Source organism: Hemitrygon akajei, chromosome 5, assembly GCF_048418815.1.
Source record: "Hemitrygon akajei chromosome 5, sHemAka1.3, whole genome shotgun sequence".
Lineage (NCBI taxonomy): Eukaryota > Metazoa > Chordata > Chondrichthyes > Myliobatiformes > Dasyatidae > Hemitrygon > Hemitrygon akajei.
Genome location: NC_133128.1, coordinates 82,010,889 through 82,030,934, shown reverse-complemented (window position 1 = coordinate 82,030,934; position 20,046 = coordinate 82,010,889). Strand labels below are relative to the sequence as shown.

The following is a 20,046-nucleotide window of genomic DNA, read 5'->3' as shown; positions in this document are numbered from 1 at the left end:
CATGAGGGACACATATTGCAGCAGCTCGGAGAAACAAACCAGTCACTGTCACCATGGGAACAGATCATTTGTGTAACATACAAGGGACCTTGTTACTTCCATAGTCAAACACCCCCAGGTTACGAATGAATGAGTTCCCGTAATAATAAATTCATATCTTAATCGTGAATACTTATGTTCATCTGTATGAACAGCAAAACTAGTTTCCTCTCTCTCTCCACTTATTCTTTTTTATCAGCATGAATGAGTTAGGCCGAAGGGCCTGTTTTTATGCTGTATGACTTTATCAGTCTTAGGTGTTATTGATGCTTTCACTACAAAATTGTGAAGATGCGATTACTATATGGAATGATTTTTGTGCGTATGGACATCTGTAAAAACAGAGCTTGTTTGTAACCTGGGGGCTGCCTGTATGTTTTAAACTGAGAACTTGTAAAGTTTTACATTAACAGGGGTGAATTTGTCATCTAAGTAATAATTCTGCTAATGTAAATGACAGACAATGTCTTTGGAATGTCTCCTTGTCCATAAGGTTTCTTCAAGGTAAAATGAGCTAAGGCTTGTTTCAGGATGATAGGTTTGGAAGCTGAACTGTTGGCATGAGATTCAGGCTCTCAAGTTATCCTTTCTGAGGGAAGGATAAGAAGGACAGACGGCTTGGTGAAGAGGTTCTAAAGAGGACCAGATGACAGAAGGCCTGGGGTGTTGGTGGGACAGAGGGCAGAGGTCATTGAAGAGGTCACAGCTGGAGGAAGGGTCAACACCTGTTGAGCACGATGCTGGGGAGCGGAACATGCGTTGACCGCGATCCTGGGGAGTGGAGCACGCGTCGAGTGTGATCCTGGGGAGTATAACTCATGTTGAGTGCGATCCTGGGCAGCGTAACATGCGTTGAGTGTGATCCTGGGGAGTATAACTCATGTTGAGTGTGATCCTGGGGAGCGGAACACGCGTTGAGTGTGATCCTGGGGAGTATAACACGCGTTAAGTGTGATCCTGGGGAGTATAACTCATGTTGAGTGCGATCCTGGGGAGTGGAGCACGCGTTGACCGTGATCCTGGGGAGCGGAGCACGCGTTGAGCGCGATCCTGGGGAGTGGAGCACTCGTTGACCCGATCCTGGGGAGTATAACACGCGTTGAGTGTGATCCTGGGGAGTATAACATGCGTTGAGTGTGATCCTGGGGAGTATAACTCATGTTGAGTGTGATCCTGGGGAGTATAACACACGTTGAGTGTGATCCTGGGGAGTATAACTCATGTTGAGTGCGATCCTGGGGAGCGGAATACGCGTTGAGTGTGATCCTGGGGAGTATAACACGCGTTGAGTGCGATCCTGGGGAGTATAACACGCGTTAAGTGTGATCCTGGGGAGTATAACTCAGGTTGAGTGTAATCCTGGGGAGTTTAACTCATGTTGAGTGTGATCCTGGGGAGCGGAACACGCGTTGAGTGTGATCCTGGGGAGTATAACACACGTTGAGTGTGATCCTGGGGAGTATAACACGCGTTAAGTGCGATCCTGGGGAGTATAACACGCGTTGAGTGTGATCCTGGGGAGCATAACACGCGTTAAGTGCGATCCTGGGGAGTATAACACACGTTGAGTGTGATCCTGGGGAGTGTAACGTAGAGAGAAGTCATTGAAATATAAACTGGATGAGCTGACATCTGAGGAACTGAACAGTCTAATCCTGAGGGGTATATTCTGAAAAGAGGTCATCCTCGTGAGGTATAACATGTTTGGAGTGAAATTGTGAGTCTAACTTGGATGGAATGTATCACTGATGGATTGGAATTCGTGGAGAATAAACGAGACGGGGTGACATCCAGTGGGGTGTATTCTGAGAAACAGTGTTCTGGGTGAGTATGATCCTAAGAAGGATGAATTTATCATTGGGTGAGGGGTGGAATTTTGGGAACTGAATCCTGCCACAACATAATCTTGGGGTATTAATCAGGATTAGATGTAACCCTGTGGATTGTAGTCTAGGCAGGATGTACACTGGATGGGTTATAATTCAAGGGGATGTTAAATTGGCGGGAGATATTGGGAAAATAGGCAGGGTATAGTCCAAGTTGATGGTAGTCCTGAGAAGTGTAACCCTGGTGGCATGGTTCAGGCAGAACCCATTCCAAGTGGAAAATCCAACTGTGGTCAGTTTGCTGCAAAAGATTTGGTTGAAGTTTGTGGGTCAAGTTCCTTCAGTAAATATCTGTTAAAATATTACCATCTTTTAGTAGGCCAAACAAAATCAAACAACAAAATTCCAATTAGTCAAAGTGCAATATTTTCTACCTTGAACTCATTGTGAACACAGGGGAGTTAATGAACTATTACTGTTCTCTTAGTATCTTTCCTTTCAGTCAGTCCTGATGAAGGGTCTCGGCCCGAAACGTCGACAGTGCTTCTCCTTATAGATGCCGCCTGGCCTGCTGTGTTCCACCAGCATTTTGTGTGTGTTGTTTTTATTACTGTTCTCCATTCATTTTCAACTGATTTGTATGAATGCAGCTCCTCCTCTCCTGAGATCATTCTGTCTGCTCACATCTGTATGGAGCTTCTGAGAAAATGAATTGATTATTCATCAGGAATGTTTTAACTTCTCCATTGTAGACATGCAGTGAAACTTGCTGAGTGGACGTGCAGTGAAACTTGCTGTTCTTCAAGGACTTAACTATTAGTATAAATCCATCTGTCAACAAGAACCTTCCATGAATATGAATTGATTGCACTTAATTATACCATCAATATAAATGCACTATTTCCAATTGTGAATCCACAAATATAGGTAAACCTTTTTTTATTGGTACACTAAACCTTTGAAACTAAAGTAATGTTTTAAATGGTTTAAAATCATTAGTTTTCATACTTAATGATAAAGTTGGTAATCTTTGACGTGAATGGTATTGCATTCTGGTGGATTAAAGATCAGGATAATAACCTTGAAAAAATAATTTTCATTATCATTTCAATGCAAGAAGTGTTATAGGAAAGGCAGGTGAGCTCAGGGCATGGATCAGCATGTGGAAATAGGATATTGTAGCATTAGTGAGATTTGGTTGGGGGGGCAGTGCAGCTCAATATTGCGGGGTTCAATTGTTTAAGATGTGACAGAACGAGAGGGATTAAAGGAGGATTTGTAGTGTTACTGGTCAGGGAAAATGTCACAGCAGTGCTCAGTCAGGACAGACTGGAGAACCTGTCCAGTGAGGTGTTATGGGTGGAACTGAGAAATAAGAAAGGTATGACCACATTAATGGGGTTATATTACAGACCACCCAACAATCTGAGGGATTAGAGGAACAAATTTGTGGAGAGATCGCAGACTGTTGCATGAAACATGAAGTTGTTATCATAGGTGATTTTAACTTCCACATGTTGACTGGAACTCCCATACTATTAAAGTATTAGGTGGGATAGAGTTTGCCAAATGTATTCAGGAAAGTTTCCTTAATCAGTACATAGAAGTCCCAATGAAAGAGTGTGTGCTGCTTGATCTACTATGAGGGAATGAGACAGGGCAGGTGACAGAAGTTTGTGTAGGGAACATTTTGCAGCTAATGATTACAAAGGCATTAGCTTCAAAGTAAATATGCAAAAATATAGGTCTGGTTCACGGGTTGAAATTGGAGAAAGGCCAATTTTGATGGTATTGTGGTGACCCACTTTCCAGCGCACTTGAACCGGCTCACAAAATGGCGCGCACCGGCAGAGAGGCCGGCCCAAAAAGGGCCCCAGGCCTTCTTCACCAGCAAGAGGAAAAGCCCGCGCCCGGGAAGGGATTGTGAATATGCGCCCCTACAGTATTCCCACCCGGGGAGGGCGGAAACGGGAAGGCTTAAAAGTGAGGCCGCAAAGTTTGAATAAATCTTTTACGCAACTACAACTCACCATCTGCGTGTCGTTATTCCAGTGCTGTGTGTAGCACACCGCTACAGTATTAGAAATGATCTGGCAAGTGTGGATTGGGACAGGCTGTTTTCTGACAAAGGTGTACTTGGTAAGTGGGAGACCTGAAGTGGGAGGGTGAGGAGCCAGAGGTCATGGTACATATAGGTACCAATGACATAGGTAGGAAAAGGGAAGAGGTCCTGAAAGGAGAATATAGGGAGTTAGGAAGGCAGTTGAGAAGAAGGACCACAAAGGTAGTAATCTCCAGATTACTGCCTGTGCCACGCAACTGTGAGAGTAGGAATGGAATGAGGTGGAGGATAAATGCGTGGCTGAGGGATTGGAGCAGGGGGCAGAGATTCAAGTTTCTGGATCATTGGGACCTCTTTTAGGGCAGGTGTGACCTGTACAAAAAAGACGGGTTACACTTGAATCCCAGGGAGACCAATATCCTGGCAGGAAGGTTTAATAGAGCTGTTAGGGAGGATTTAAAATAATTTGGTAGGGGGATGGAAACTGGAATGATGGAGCAGAGGAGAGGGAAAACAGAAATAGATCTAAGGTAGTGAGCAGTAAGGATGTCAGGAAGGACAGGTAGGTGATGGAGCAAATTTGCAGCCATTGGGATGAGTTGCAGTGCAGTAAAGTTGCAGTGCAATCAATGCAAAAAGTACCAAATACTGGACTTAAGGTGCTATACTTAAATGCACGCAGCACAGGGAATAAGGTGGATGATCTTGTACAGGTACAGATTGGCAGGTATGATATTGTGGCCATCACTGGGACGTGGCTGAAGGATGCATGTTTCTGGGAGCTGAACGTCCAAGGATACACGGTGTATTGGAAGGATAGGCAGGTAGGTAGAGGGGGTGGCTTTAATGGTAAGAAATGATATTAAATCATTAGAAAGAGTTGACATAGGTTCAGAAGGTACAGAATCTTTATGGGTTGAGCTAAGAAATCACAGGGGTAAAAGGACCCTGATGGCAGTTATCTACAGGCCTCCGAACAGCTGCAGTGATGCAGACTACAAATTACAACAGGAAATAGAAAAGGCTTGCCAGGAGGGCAGTGTTATGATAATTGTAGGGGATTTTAACATGCGAGTGCATTGGGAAAATCAGGTCGGCACTGGATCTCAAGAGAGAGAATTTGTAGAATATTTATGAGATGGCTTTTTAGAACAGCTTGTTGTTGAGCCCACTAGGGGATCGGCTGTATTGGATTGGGTATTGTGTAATGAACCAGAGGTGATTAGAGAGATGGAAGTGAAGGAACCCTTAGGAGGCAGTGATCACAACATGATTGAGTTCACTGTGAAGTTTGAGAAAGAGAAGCCAAAATCCGATGTGTCGGTATTTCAGTGGAGTAAAGGAAATTACAGTGGCATGAGAGAGGAACTGGCCAAGGTTGACTGGAGAGGAACACTAGTGAGAAGGACGGTAGAGCAGCAGTGGCTGGAGTTTATACGAGAAGTGAAGAAGGTGCAAGACAGATATATTCCAAAAAAGAAAAGATTTTCGAATGGAAAAAGGATGCAACCGTGGCTGACAAGAGAAGTCAAAGCCAAAGTAAAAGCAAAGCAGAGGGCATACAAGGAAGCAAAAATTAGTGGGAAAACAGAGGATTGAGAAGTTTTTAAAAGCTTACAAAAGGAAACTAAGAAAGTCATTAAGAGGGAAAAGATGAACTGCGAAAGGAAGCTAGCAAATAATATCAAAGAGGATACTAAAAGCGTTTTCAAGTATACAAAAAGTAAAAGACAGGTGAGAGTAGATATAGGACCGATGGAAAATGATGCTGGAGAAATTGTAATGGGAGATAAGGAGATGGCGGAGGAACTGAACGAGTATTTTGCATCAGTCTTCACTGAGGAAGACATCAGCAACATACCGGACATTCAAGGGTGTCAGGGAAGAGAAATATGCACAGTCACAATTACGACAGAGAAAGTACTCAGGAAGCTGAATAGTCTAAGGGTAGATAAATCTCCCAGACCAGATGGAATGCACCTTCGTGTTCTGAAGGAAGTAGCAGTGGAGATCGCGGAGGCATTAGCAATGATCTTTCAAAAGTCAATAGATTCTGGCCTGGTTCCGGAGGACTGGAAGATTGCAAATGTCACTCTGCTATTTAAGATGGGGGCAAGGAAGCAAAAAGGAAATTATAAACCTGTTAGCTTGATGTCGGTGGTTGGGAAGTTGTTGGAGTTGATTGTCAAGGATGAGGTTATGGAGTTCCTGGAGGCATATGACAAGATAGGCAGAACTCAGCATGGTTTCTTTAAAGGAAAATCCTGCCTGACAAACCTAGTGAAATTTTTTGAGGAAATTACAAGTAGGCTAGACAAGGGAGATGCAGTGGATGCTATGTATTTGGATTTTCAGAAGACCTTTGACAAGGTGCCGCTCATGAGGCTGCTAAACAAGATAAGAGCCCATGGAATTACGGGAAAGTTACATATGTGGATAGAGTGTTGGTTGATTGGCAGGAAACAGAGTGGGAATAAAGGTATCCCATTTTGGTTGGCTGCCGGTTACCTGTGGTTTTCCACAGGGGTCTGTGTTGGGGCCGCTTCTTTCTACGTTGTATATCAACGATTTGGATTATGGAATAGATGGCTTTGTGGCTAAGTTTGCTGATGATACAAATATAGGTGGAGGGGCCGGTAGTGCTGAGGAAACAGAGAGTCTGCAGAGAGACTTGGATAGATTGGGGGAATGGGCAAAGAAGTGGCAAATGAATTACAATGTTGGAAAGTGTATGGTCATGCACTTTGGTAGAAGAAATAAATGGCAGACTATTATTTAAATGGGGAGAGAATTCAAAGTTCTGAGATGCAACAGGACTTGGGAGTCCTCGTGCAGGATACCCTTAAGGTTAACCTCCAGGTTGAGTCGGTGGTGAAGAAGGCGAATGCAATGTTGGCATTTATTTCTAGAGGAATAGAGTATAGGAGCAGGGATGTGATGTTGAGGCTCTATAAGGCACTGGTAAGACCTCACTTGGAATACTGTGTGCAGTTTTCAGATTCAGATTCAGAATCAGTTTATTGTCATTTAGAAACCACAAATGCAATGCAGTTAAAAAATGAGACAACGTTCCTCCAGAATGATATCACAAAAACACATGACAAAACAGACTACACCAGAAAATCCACATAACGTTTGGCAATCCCCAATCCAGAGTCCGGAGAGGCTGCTGCGTATCGATATCGCGCTACCATCTTAGCACATTCCCCGGAAAGGAGCTCCAAATCCACCAGACAAACAAGACCAAAAACTAAAGCCACAAGACCTGCACGAAACCACATAGTTACAACATATAGTTACAACAGTGCAAACAATAGCATAATTGATAAAAAAACAGACCATGGGCACGGTAAAAATAGTCCAAAGATGTTAAAAGACTATAAGTTTGAAAGAAACCACCACACAGTTTCCACAAGTCCCCAGGGTCCCGACAGACTCACCATCCCACGCCGGCGGCAGAACGGAATACCCCCGCTATGGACTTCCACGGCGCCGCCCGACTCAGCCTCACAGACGCAGCACACAGTGAAAGCAACCTGACCACAGCGGACTCCGAGTCCGTCGAACCTCCGACCATCCCCTCCGGCACAGCTTCTCCGAGCACCATCCTCTGCCGTGCGTATTAAGACAGCCCCACCAATGGCCATCGGCAACGCGACCCCGAGGACTGGGGACCTGTTCTTCCCAGCAGCAGCAGCAACGAAGAAGGTCTTCCTGGAGATTTTCAGATGTTCTTCCATGCTCCCACATCCGTTTTTCATCCGATTATGATTGTGCACGGCACCCCGCTTCACAAATAACAGATAATCATCTCTGGAGTAGTTGCTGCAAGCTGCATTGCACTGCTATCTTGGATTTGCTTATTTTGGGCTCTTTATTTAAGAAAGGATGTGCTGACGTTGGAGAGGGTTCAGAGAAGATTCACTAGAATGATTCCGGGAATGAGAGGGTTAACATATGAGGAATGTTTGACCGCTATTGGACTGTACTCCTTGGAGTTTAGAAGAATGAGGGGGGGACCTCATAGAAACATTTCAAATGTTGAAAGGCATGGACAGAGTGAATGTGGCAAAGTTGTTTCCCATGGTGGGGGAGTCTAGTATGAGAGGACATGACTTGAGGATTGCGGGGAGCCCATTCAGAACAGAGATGCGAAAAAAAATTTTTTTTAGCCAGAGGGTGGTGAATCTGTGGAATTTGTTGCCACGGGCGGCAGTTGAGGCCAAGTCATTGGGTGTATTTAAGGCAGAGATTGATAGGTATCTGAGGAGTCAGGGCGTCAAAGGTTATGGTGAGAAGGCGGGGGAATGGGACTAAAGGGGAGATTGGATCAGCTCATGATGAAATGGTGGAGCAGACTCGATGGGCCAAATGACCGACTTCAGCTCCTTTGTCTTATGGCCTTCAGAAGTGAAATTTTGAGAGTACAAAGCTTGTACAAAGCCTGTCAGAATGTAAGGGAATGAGTGTAGGGAACCTTGGATTTCAAGAGATAATGAGACCCTGGTTAAGAAAAAAAGGAGTTGCATTGGAGGTATAGGCAGGTAGGAACAAATGAAGTGCTTATGGAGTATGAAAATGCAAGAAAGCACTCAAGAAAGAAATCAAAAGGACTGAAAGAAAGCATGAGGTTTCCCTAGTAGATAAAGTGAAGGAGAATCCCAAGGAATTCTACAAATACATTAAGGGCAAAAGGATTGCAAGGGACAAAATTGGTCCCCTGGAAGATCAGAATGGTAATCCATGTGTGCAGCCAATACAAATGAGGGAGATCTTAAAATATTTTTTTTACATCTATATTTATCAGGAGTTGGTCACAGAGTTTAGAGAAGTGAGGCAAAGTGGCACCAACTTTATGGACCCTGTACAGATTACAGAGAATCAGGACCAGAATCAGAATCAGGTTTATTATCACCGGCATGTGACGTGAAATTTGTTAACTTAGTTCAATGCGATACATAGTTTAGAAGAAGAAAAAATAAATAACTAAATCAACCAATCAACTACAGTATACATATAATGAATAGATTAAAAATCTATTAATAGATTAAAAATGTTGAAGGGCCTCAGAAGAGTGGTGAAGATGGTGGGGGAGACTAAGGCCAGAGGACACAGCCTCAGAAAAGAGGGGCAACCTTTTAGAATGGAGATGAGGAGCGAGGTGAATCTGTGGCATTTGTTGCCACAGGTGGCTGTGGAGTTCAAGTCATTGGGTATATTTGAGACAGAGGTTGATAGGGGGCTGAGAGGGAAAATGGATCAGCCATGATGAACTGGCGGGGCAGGCTCAATGGGCCAAATGGCCCAATTTTGCTCCTGTGATCTTATGGTATTAGTTGTTCAAAGCTCCATTAGTATTTGGATACTGGAGGAACAGGAGAAGAGCTTGCAAATATGTTTTGGTTGTAATACGTGTGGGCAATGCTACGCTGTAAGTATAGGAACACTTTGAAAATACTAATGGTCACCTTTTCTGGATTTATTAGGAGAATTGCAAACTGTAATTTGCTATGAAGTGTGAATAGTCCAGAGGCTGCCAAAATCTGTTGTTATGATTTTTAACGATTACAGTACTTGAAGAGGGATCATAGCCTGATGGCTAAACTCAATTTCTCAGAATCAAGTTTATTACCATGGGCATGTGTCGTGAAATTTGTTAACTTAGCAGCCACAGTTAATGCAATTCATAATCTAGAAGAATAAATAAATTAAATTAATTACAGTATATGTATATTGAATAGATTAAAAATCGTGCAAAATCAGAAACAAAATATATTAAAAAAGTGAGGTAGTGTTCAAGGGTTCAAAGTCCATTTAGGAATCGGATGTCAGAGGGGAAGAAACTGTTCCTGAAACACTGAGTGTGTGCCTTCGGCCTTCTGTACCTCCTACCTGATGGTAACAATGAGAAAAAGGCATGCCCTGGGTGCTCGAGTTCCTTAATAATGGACGCTGCCTTACTGAGACACCACTCCCTGACAATGTCCTGGTTATTTTGTAGGCTAGAACCCAAGATGGAACTGACTAAATTTATGACCCTCTGCAGCTTCTTTCAGCCCTATGCAGTAGCCCCTCCCTCCCACCCCCATACCAGATGGTGTTGCAGCTTGTCAGAATGCTTTCTACAGCACATCTATAGAAGTCTGTGAGTGTTTTTGTTGACATACCAAATCTCTTCAAACTCCTAATGAAGTATAGTCGCTGTCTTGCCTTCTTTATAGCTGCATTGATATGTTAGGACCAGGTTAGGTCCTCAGAGATCTTGACATCCAAGAACTTGAAACTGCTCACTCTCTCCACCTCTGATCCCTCTATGAGGATTGGTATGTGTTCCTTTGTCTTACCCTTCCTGAAGTCCACAATCAGCTCTTTTGACTTACTGACGTTGATTGAAAAGTTGTTGCTGCAACACCACTCTACTAGTTGGTGTATCTTGTTCCTGTACACCCTCTTGTCTCCATCTGAGATTCTACCAACAATGGTTGTATCATCAGGAAATTTATAGATTGTATTTGTGTTATGCCTAGCCACACAGTCATGGGTATAGAGAGAGTAGAGCAGTGGGCACACACCCCTGAGGTGCGCCTGTGTTGACCGTCAGCGAGGAGGATATGTTATCACCAATATGCAGAGACTGTGGTCTCCCAGTTAGGAAGTCGAGGATCCAGTTGCAGAGGGAGGTACAGAGGCCCAGGTTCTGAAACTTCTCATTCAGGATTGACAGACAGACAGACGTACTTTATTAATCCTGAGGGAAATTGGGTTTCATTACAGCCGCACCAAGAATAGTGAAGAAATATAGCAATATAAAACCCATAAATAATTAAATAATAATAAGTAAATTATTCCAAGTGGAAATAAGTCCAGGACCAGCCTATTGGCTCAGGGTGTCTGACACTCCGAGGGAGGAGTTGTTAAGTTTGATGGCCACAGGTAGGAATGACTTCCTATGACGCTCAGTGTTACATCTCGGTGGAATGAGTCTCTGGCTGAACGTACTCCTGTGCCTAACCAGTACATTATGGAGTGGATGGGAGTCATTGTCCAAGATGGCATGCAACTTGAACAGCATCCTCTTTTCAGACACCATCGTCAGAGAGTCCAGTTCCACCCCCACAACATCACTAGCCTTACGAATGAGTTTGTTGATTCTGTTGGTGTCTGCTACCCTCAGCCTGCTGCCCCAGCACACAACAGCAAACATGATAGCACTGGCCACCACAGACTCGTAGAACATCCTCAGCATCATCCGGCAGATGTTAAAGGACCTCAGTCTCTTCAGGAAATAGAGACTGCTCTGACCCTTCTTGTAGACAGCCTCAGTGTTCTTTAACCGGTCCAGTTTATTGTCAATTCATATCCCCAGGTATTTGTAATCCTCTACCATGTTCCCACTGACCCCTTGGATGGAAACAGGGGTCACCGGTGCCTTAGCCCTCCTCAGGTCCACCACCAGCTCCTTAGTCTTTTTCACATTAAGCTGCAGATGATTCTGCTCGCACCATGTGACAAAGTTTCCCACCGTAGCCCTGTACTCAGCCTCATCTACCTTGCTGATGCATCCAACTATGGCCGAGTCATCAGAAAACTTCTGAAGATGGCAAGACTCTGCGTTGTAGTTGAAGTCCAAGGTGTAGATGGTGAAGAGAAAGGGAGACAGGACAGTCCCCTGTGGAGCCCCAGTGCTGCTGACCACTCTGTCTGACACACAGTGTTGCAAGCGCATGTACCGTGGTCTGCCAGTCAGGTAATCAATAATCTATGACACCAGGGAAGCATCCACCTGCATCACTGTCAGCTTCTCACCCAGCAGAGCAGGGCAGATGGTGTTGAACGCACTGGAGAAGTCAAAAAACATGACCCTCACAGTGCTCGCCGGCTTGTCCAGGTGGGAGAAGACACGGTTCAGCAGGTAGACGATGGCATCCCCAACTCCTAGTCGGGGCTGATAGGCGAACTGGAGGGGGTCTAAGTGTGGCCTAACCATAGGCCGGAGCTTCTCTAGAACAAGTCTCTCCAGACTTGTTTTCCATCATTGTGGGAATGATGGTGTCAAATGCTGAGCTATAGTCGACATAGGAGTTTGTGTTGTCCAGGTGGTCTAAGGCCGTGGGAAGAGCCATTGAGATTGCATCTGCCATTAACCTATTGTGACGATAGGAAAATTACAATGGGTGCAGGTCCTTGCTGAGGCAGGAGTTCAGTCTAGTCATGACCAACCTCTCAAAGCATTTCATTACTGTCGATGTGAGTGCTACAGGGTGATAGTCATTAAGGCTGCCCACATTATTCTTCTTAGGCACTGGTATAATTGTTGCCTTTTTGAAGACAGTGGGAACTTCTGCCTGTAGCTATGTGAGGTTGAAAATGTCCTTGAATACTCCCGCCAGTTGGTTGACACAAGTCTTCAGAGCCTTACTGGGTACTCCATTGGGACCTTCCAATGCTTCACCCTCTTTAAAGACAGCCTAACATTGGCCTCCGAGACAGAGATCACAGGGTCACGAGGTGCAGCAGGGATCTTCACAGCTGTAGTAATATTCACCCTTTCAAAGAGGGCATAGAAGGTGTTGAGTTCATCTGGTAGTCTAGCATCGCTGCCATTCATGCTATTGGGTTTTGTTTTGTAGGAAGCAATGTCTTGCAAACCCTGGCAGATTGTCGTACATCTGATGTTGCCTCCAAACTCGTTCAAAAAGGAGGAGGTGTTTGCTATCCTGAGGCAAATCAGGGTGGATAACTCCCTAGAGCCTGACAAGATGGTCCCTTGGGCTTTAGTGCAGAAGTTGCCGGGACCCCAGCAGAGATATTTAAATCATCCTTAGTGACAGGGGAAGTTTTAGAGGATTGGAGGATAGCCAATGTTGTTTCACTGTTTAAGAAATACTCTAAAAATAAGCCAGGAAATTATAGACTGGTGAGTTTGACAATACTTGTGGGGAAGTTATTGGAAGGTATTCTAAGGAACCAGATATATAAGTATTTGGAGAGACATGGACTGATTAATGATCACACACTAAGTGCTGGAGGAACTCAGGAGGCCAGGTAGCATCTATGAAAAAATGTACTGTTGATGATTTGGGCTGAGACCCTTTGGCAGGATTAAGGATAGTCAGCATGGCTTCGTGTGTTGTAGTTCATGTCTAACCAATCTTATAGAGATTTTCAATCTGGATGATTGTGTGGTTAACTAAATCAGAAATTTGTGGATGACACCAAGATTAGGGGTGTAGTGGACAGTGAGGAAGGCTATCAAGGCTTGCAGAGGGATTTGGATCAGCTGGAAAGATGGAATTTGTGCAGATAAGTGCAAGGTGTTGCACTTTGGTAGGACCAGACAGTTTAGGTCTTACACAGTGAACGGAGTTTGGTAGAACAAAGGGATCTGGGAATACAGGTCCATCATTCATTGAAATTGCCATCACATGTAGATGGAGTCGTAAAGAAAACTTTTGGCACGCTGTCCTTCATCAGTCGAAGTATTGAGTACAGGAGATGGGATGTCATATTGAAGTTGTATAAGATGTTGGTGAGGCCTAATTTGGAGTATTGTGTGCAGTTTTGGTCACCTACCTACAGGGAAGCTGTAAATAAGGTCAAACAAATGCAGAGAAGATTTACAAAGATGTTGCTGGGTCTGAAGGATCTGAGTCTGAAGGAAAGATTGAATAGGTTAGGACTGTATTCTTTAGAATGTAGAAGATTGAGAGGAGGTTTGCTAGAGCTATACAAAATGATGAGGGTTCTTAGATGCAAGCAGGCTTTTTCCACTGAGATCGGGTGGGACTACAACCAGAGGTCATGGGTTAAGTGTGAAAGGTGAAAAGTTTAAGGGGAACATGAAGGGAAGCTTCTTCACTCAGAGGCTCGAATGAGCTGCCAGCTCAAGTGGTGCATGCCAGCTTGATTTCCAATTTTTAAGCAAAGTTTGGATAGGTACATGGATGGTAGGGTTATGGAGGGCTATGGTCCTGGAGCAAGTCAATGGAAGTAGGCAGTTTAACTGGTTTTGGCATGGACTAGATGGGCCAAAGGGCCTGTTTCTGTGCTGTACTTTTCTATCACTCTATCGGAAGAGCCTAAGATTAGACAGCTGTGTCTGAAGGTCCCTTTATCACTTGGGATAAGGCTGATGAGTCTGAGGATCCCTCTATCATTTGGGATCAGATCTGACCAGGTCATCCTATCAATGTTAATGCAGAATTTAAAAACAATAAGTTCTGGAACATCTTATTCAGCGTCGACCAGTCATCTATTCAGGATTGCTCTGGGTATTACACTGTGTGACGAGAGCTCTACCTTCCAATATCAGCTAACTTTGAATGAAACTGGCAGATCCTTGCTCTACCCAGAGCTGGTCCACTCTATAGGAAAACAGAAAATGAATCAATTAGATATCTTTTCTGTTTGTGTTCCAGTTTTATGGAGGCAGCCCTCTACTTTCAAGGTGCTTGTAAATCGCCATGAACCAACGTGCTTTATTACTGTTTAATTAACGTTCTCCGAAATGTTGGTCACTGTTGCAAGGACACACCATTTGCACACAGGAAGGCTCCCGAAAGAAATGAGATAAATGAGCAAGTGGTGTGTTTATGTGATGATGACTGGGGGATAAATCTCGGACACCACTCTGGGCAAATGCTTGCTGCAGTGGAACCTTGTACGTAAGTCTGAGTGACATTTGGGTGAAGGCACCATGGACTGTGAACTACTCTCTCAATACTGCCATAAAATGATGCTGAGATACATTTGCGCCGTGCCAGTGACAGGGGTGGAGGGGATTTTGTGAGCCTGTAGAGGTGGGATGTAGAGGTTTTGCTGGCTGCTTGCCGTGCAGAACCTACACGCTCCCAGCATCAACAGAGCTGATCTCCAAGCCAAAACAGAGACTGGGCAATAAAGACGAGAGATTCGGCAGATGCTAGAAATCTTGAACAGCACACACTGAATGATTTTCTTTCCTCACCACATCAGGAGGTTTTAACAGTGCCCTCATTTTATTCCCTGCAAGGTGCAGAATAAGCTAAATGCACAAATCCTGAAGGGTCTTGACAGGGTAAATTTGAAAAGAGACACAAGAGACTTCAGAATATGAGCAAGATGCTAAGTGAACTCAGCGGGTCAAGCAGCATCTGTAGAAAGAAAAGGAATTGTTGATACTTTATATTGAAACACTGCCAATTCCCCTCACAGAGCTGGTCAACCCATTAGATGTAAAAGAATGTTTCCTCTTTTGGGGGAATCTCGAATTTCACTTTGTCGAGCACCTCCACTCCATGCACACAAGCGGGACTTTCTGATGGATAAACATTTAATCCCGTTCCGACATGTCAGTCCACGACCTCCTCTTGTGCCAAGATGAGGCCACCCTCCGGGTGGGGGAGCAACATCCTGTATTCTGTCTGGGCAGCCTCCAACCTGATGGCTTGAGTATTGATTTCTCCTTTCAGTAAACAAATTCCACCCCTCAACCCCCTCCCCGTTCCCCACTCTGACCTTTTACCTCTTCTCCCCTGCCTATTACTTCCCCCTGGGTCTCCTCCTCCTTCCCTTTCTCCCATGGCTCACTTTCCTCTCCCATCAGATTCCTTCTCCAGCCTTTGACCTTTCCCACCCATCTGGTTTCACCTATCATCTTACAACTAGTCTCCTTCCCCTCCCTCTACCTTTTCCCCTTCCTTCTCAGTCCTGAAGAAGGGTCTCAGCCCGAAATGTCCTCTGTGAATTCCTCTCCATAAGATGCTGCCTGACCTGCTGAGTTCCTCCAGCATTTTGTGTGTGTTGATCTAGAACTAAGAGTCAATTAAAAATAAGGGACCATCCATTTAAGACAGAAATGAGACAAATAATCATTAATCATTCTTCCTCGAAGGCTTGTGGAAGCAGAGTTTGAGCACTTGTAAGGCAGAGTTCAAGAAGTTTTTGATAAGCACGAGAGTGGATATATGGAATTGAGGTTATGATCAGTTCAGGCCTTGTCTCGAGGGGCTGAGTGGCCTGTTCCTGCTCCTATTTCATATAGTTTGCAATTGAAGTGTAATGGTGACAATAAGAGCAATTAAAATGTGCTCTATAACTGGTCTGTCTTTATTTTCAGATCACAAGCAGAAGTAAGGAATCGATCTTGGAATGTATCAAGGGCTTGTTGGACGCGTGGTCAGGATGGGTGGTGATGTTACTTATTGGACTCCTGGCAGGTACGAAATCTCCGGGCTTCTCAAAGTTCATTGTTACTCTGGACCTTCATGTCACCTCCTTGGGCTGGTATCAAATGTCTGAATGGGATTAGGTGTAGAGATTCTCCCCAAAATCCAAGGAGATTTAGCCACCAATGTGACAAAATTAAAGCGTTGCTGGACAGGAGCAGAACACGGTCATAAATACTGAAGGAATACTGGCCTGGCTTTCTGGAGGTCAGGTGTGTAACGTATCCCAAGGTGGGATTAAATAAACTTGTTTTTACTACTCAATTTTAGTAGATGACTGGATGGAAAATTCAAAGGTAGTAAGGAGAACTGATAGGGTAGGCAGTGAAAAATTATTTCTTCTAGGAGGGGTCTAGGACCTAGGAGGAATTGTATAAATATTATATCCCGGCGTTCTGATGTGGTTGGATAATATACCTGCCCACAGTGAGGTGATGGTGTCATAGGTAGCGTGATAGGTGGGAACTGAGTATGAGGTGAGGTCTGAAATGCAAGGCAAAGCATTATCTACGCTGAAAGATCTCACAAATGCCTTTGACTCCATCAATTGGGAGGGGTAGTGGCAGATTCTTAACAAACCTGGCTGCCCTCAGAAATTGGTCATGTATTCTGTGATGCTAACCAGCAGCTCCATACCTCCATACCGGGCCTGAAGTCAGTGCAGTCTGCTGAGAGGCAAGGCTGCACCGTTTCTCTCCGTCTTTCTCACTGCAATGATGTACCTCGCTTCCAGCAAACCTCCTGGTGGACTGGAGCTCACCCACAGGGCAACGGGGAAGCCGTTCACTTCCAGTGCAGAACCAGGATCACTTCAACCTCAGTCGGCGAGCTGGAGTGGCCGGGTGATACTTGTGTATGCAGACGTCCAGAGACTGCTGTTCACCTATCCTCCACAATAAACGGGCCTCACACTAAACCTGTGCACAGCACCCCGCCTGATCACTTGGCATATCCTCCCCACACCAGGAGCAAGAAAGGTCCATAAGCCCCTGAAAAGTGTGAACCACTTCACATCTCACGGGAGCCGTCTCTCAGTGCAGGCAGGTATCGGTGATGGAGGTCACTATCACCTTTAGTTTGCTGGAAAGCTTTTGTTTCTTTGAAGTTCGGGATCTTCGATCCAGCACAAAGCTTAAGCTCTAACGGCAGTGGTTCTGCCCTTCTGGGTGCTGCCTAGAGCAAGCAGCTTAAAGCACTGGATAGGTACCCTGGACAAAGCCTTCCAAATCAACTGGCAGGATGAGTGAACCAACCTCAGAGTCTTCTCCTCACTCAGCTCTGATGGACATGCTCAGTGCAGAGGGATGAGTCCCAAAAATAGACCCTGCCACGTACAGAGAGCACCGGGACAGAGGGAACAACTTGAGGATGTTCTGAAAGCCTACTTAAGGATAAGAGTAAAATCCTCAGCAATTCATAGGATCCCTGGCAGCTCAAAATAGAGGCATCGAGGCACGATGCACCTCTTTCTCAGGGGCACACAGAAGTCTAGTGTAAATGAAGGAAGGCGTCCATCCATCTACGTCCTCTCCCATCTGTGGGTCCCACGTTTTAGAGCTCCCAAGTCAGTCCAAATCCCAAGACTACAACAGAAGAAGGGGTGTGGCAGGGTAAACAGCAGTAGGTGGGGTGTCAGGGCAAGGGGGCAGGCAAGGTTGATCGTGCATCAGAGAGCAGGAACATTCAGTCATGGGGCCAGGCAATGGGCCAGCGGGTTTTACCCCCTTTAACTTTCAGAGAGTTTATATGTTTAATTTGTTGCGATTTTAACCAATAAACTTAACAGTTGAATAATGGCAGGTTTCGGTATCCAATAGATGCCTCAGCATGGCCTTTTAAGCTTTTTCAGTTTGTAATTGGGCGATCTGGGATGACAGAGATATTAGCCAGGAGGGATCATCGAATTACAGAAAGCAGGTGACGTTGCCGTGTGCTTCAGTGGTTGCTCACAGCAGCAGGCAGCTGCTTTCATTTTGTTTCTATTCCCCCGCTCCCTTCGTCTGTTCTAGTGCTCGGCCCAACTCTCACTTAAAATAGCATCTTGTAGACCCTGCTGCAGCGGCTACTGCTGCTACAACGATCAGTGTGGCCATCGGCGGGAGGAGTTTTTCCCATTTTCTCCATCGGTGCTGATTGTTCGCCCGCCAAGAAGCAAACTTAGTTTAGTACTTCATTATTTTATGAATTTCTACTGGATTATGTTTTAACTGCTCTGTTCCAGTGAGAGCCATTAATGAGTAGTTGCCCTCTGCTTGTAACCAATCTAACAGCAAAAGGGAAAAATGAAACCTTACTGTATATATTAGCAGTCATACCCCCAGGGTGTTCCAGTTATTGAGAGGCCTGGTTTGGAGTTTTTTCATTAACCTTTTTCTCTGACTGTGCAGTTGCTGCAATTAACTCCACGTCTCATTTATCAGCCGATTCCACTGTAACAATTCTCCCACATGTTCCCTTTCAGTTTGTTCTACTTCCTGAACGGAAATCAGTAGAAAGCAACAGTGTCACTTCTCTTCAGGCATTGAAAGAATTTGAAAGCCGTGTTGACAACCATCTTCTGTAACTCTGATGTGTGCTTCAGCAAGAACATTTTATAGAAGGCAATAATAGATCTTTGCAATTCACATAGGTCTTAAAAACTAAAAGTGTGCCACTGTAATTTAGTTGTGTGACTTTCACTTTTACTCTTGTCCATTGTGTACATTTTAAAATAATAACCATCATTGTCAAGTCCAGTGTTTATTGTCTGTCCCAAATTGTACATAACTAATTACTAAAAGCTCGTTTCGTATAATGATGTACTTCTTCTTCTGTGTGACATCACAAGTTCCAGGATTTTCCAGAGATCTTACCACGTATCCCCCCAAGTGGACCACAACCTTGGCGGCTTGCGTGCCTCAGTGACCTGGAGAGCCATGTCGACTGGAGACACGGCTTTATGCTTTGGCTCCTGGTAGGGTCTCCCATGCCAAATGGGTCAAAGGGTAGAGGCCAGATTACAAGTGGTCTATCGGTCCTCCAGGTCAGGGCCAGCAACCCTGACTGGTCAAGATAAAATTGTTATGGAAAGAGCAATAAAGAATCCTGTGTGTATGTGCAGCTGAGGCCCTTGAATCGCACTTGGGACACAGGAGAAAATGTGGCCAAGGACAGACAGAGATAGAGGAGCTTCATTGCTGCCCTAAAGGAGAAAGAGTGGAAAACAGCAGTAAGCCGGATGTCAGTAGTGAGGGAAATAAAAAGATGCAATAACAAAGCATTTGAAAAACTTTCATGGGATTGGCCAAAGTCAGTCTGGGGTTTTAAGGGGAATTCGGAAACCATGCTTAGAAAATCTGTAAAAGTCTTGTGAGGAAATAACTAGTAGACTAGATAAAGAGAGCCAGCAGATGTGTTAAATTTGGCCTTTATGAAGGCTATTGGTACAGTTTCACATGAAACGTTCATGTGTAAAATAAAAACACATGGGATTGGGGGTGGTATATTGGCAAGCACTGAGAGTTATTTGATAGGCAAGCAAGAAACAACAGGAATACACAAGTTTTTCTTAGGCAGTGGTTAGTTGGGTCTTGGACTCCATCTATTCATAATATTTATCAATGATTTAGACCATAAGACTATAAGATAGTGGTCACCAACCTTTTTAAGCCCAAGATCGTGGAGGTCGCAGTCCAGAGAGAGCGAGCGACTGAGTGAGGAGTGCAACAGGGAGCGCACCCGCCCCCCTTGTAGGATCTGTCGGCCGACAAAATTTGTTTCAGTAGATCACAGCAAGGTAGCTGCTCTGATGCTTACGAAACGCTGAGCCCGAATTAGGTTGCCTGCGAATATTTTAGCACCGGATTCCCCACGAACAGTCGGTGTGTTAGACAGGTTCAGAGGCAGCGCTCCAGGCCAGTAGCGACGGCACTTC

The 20,046-nt window shown here is 44.7% G+C and overlaps 1 protein-coding gene across 4 annotated transcripts in view; it reads left to right on the top strand.

Moving 5' to 3' along the window:
- LOC140727915 (H(+)/Cl(-) exchange transporter 4) overlaps positions 1-20,046 on the top strand; it is a 108,643-nt gene that overhangs the window by 43,945 nt on the left and 44,652 nt on the right. For all 4 annotated transcript variants that reach the window (XM_073045884.1, XM_073045885.1, XM_073045886.1 and 1 more), the window contains exon 3: positions 16,025-16,124. In XM_073045884.1, the coding sequence (XP_072901985.1) occupies positions 16,025-16,124 (100 nt within the window). The remainder of the gene's footprint in view (positions 1-16,024; positions 16,125-20,046) is intronic.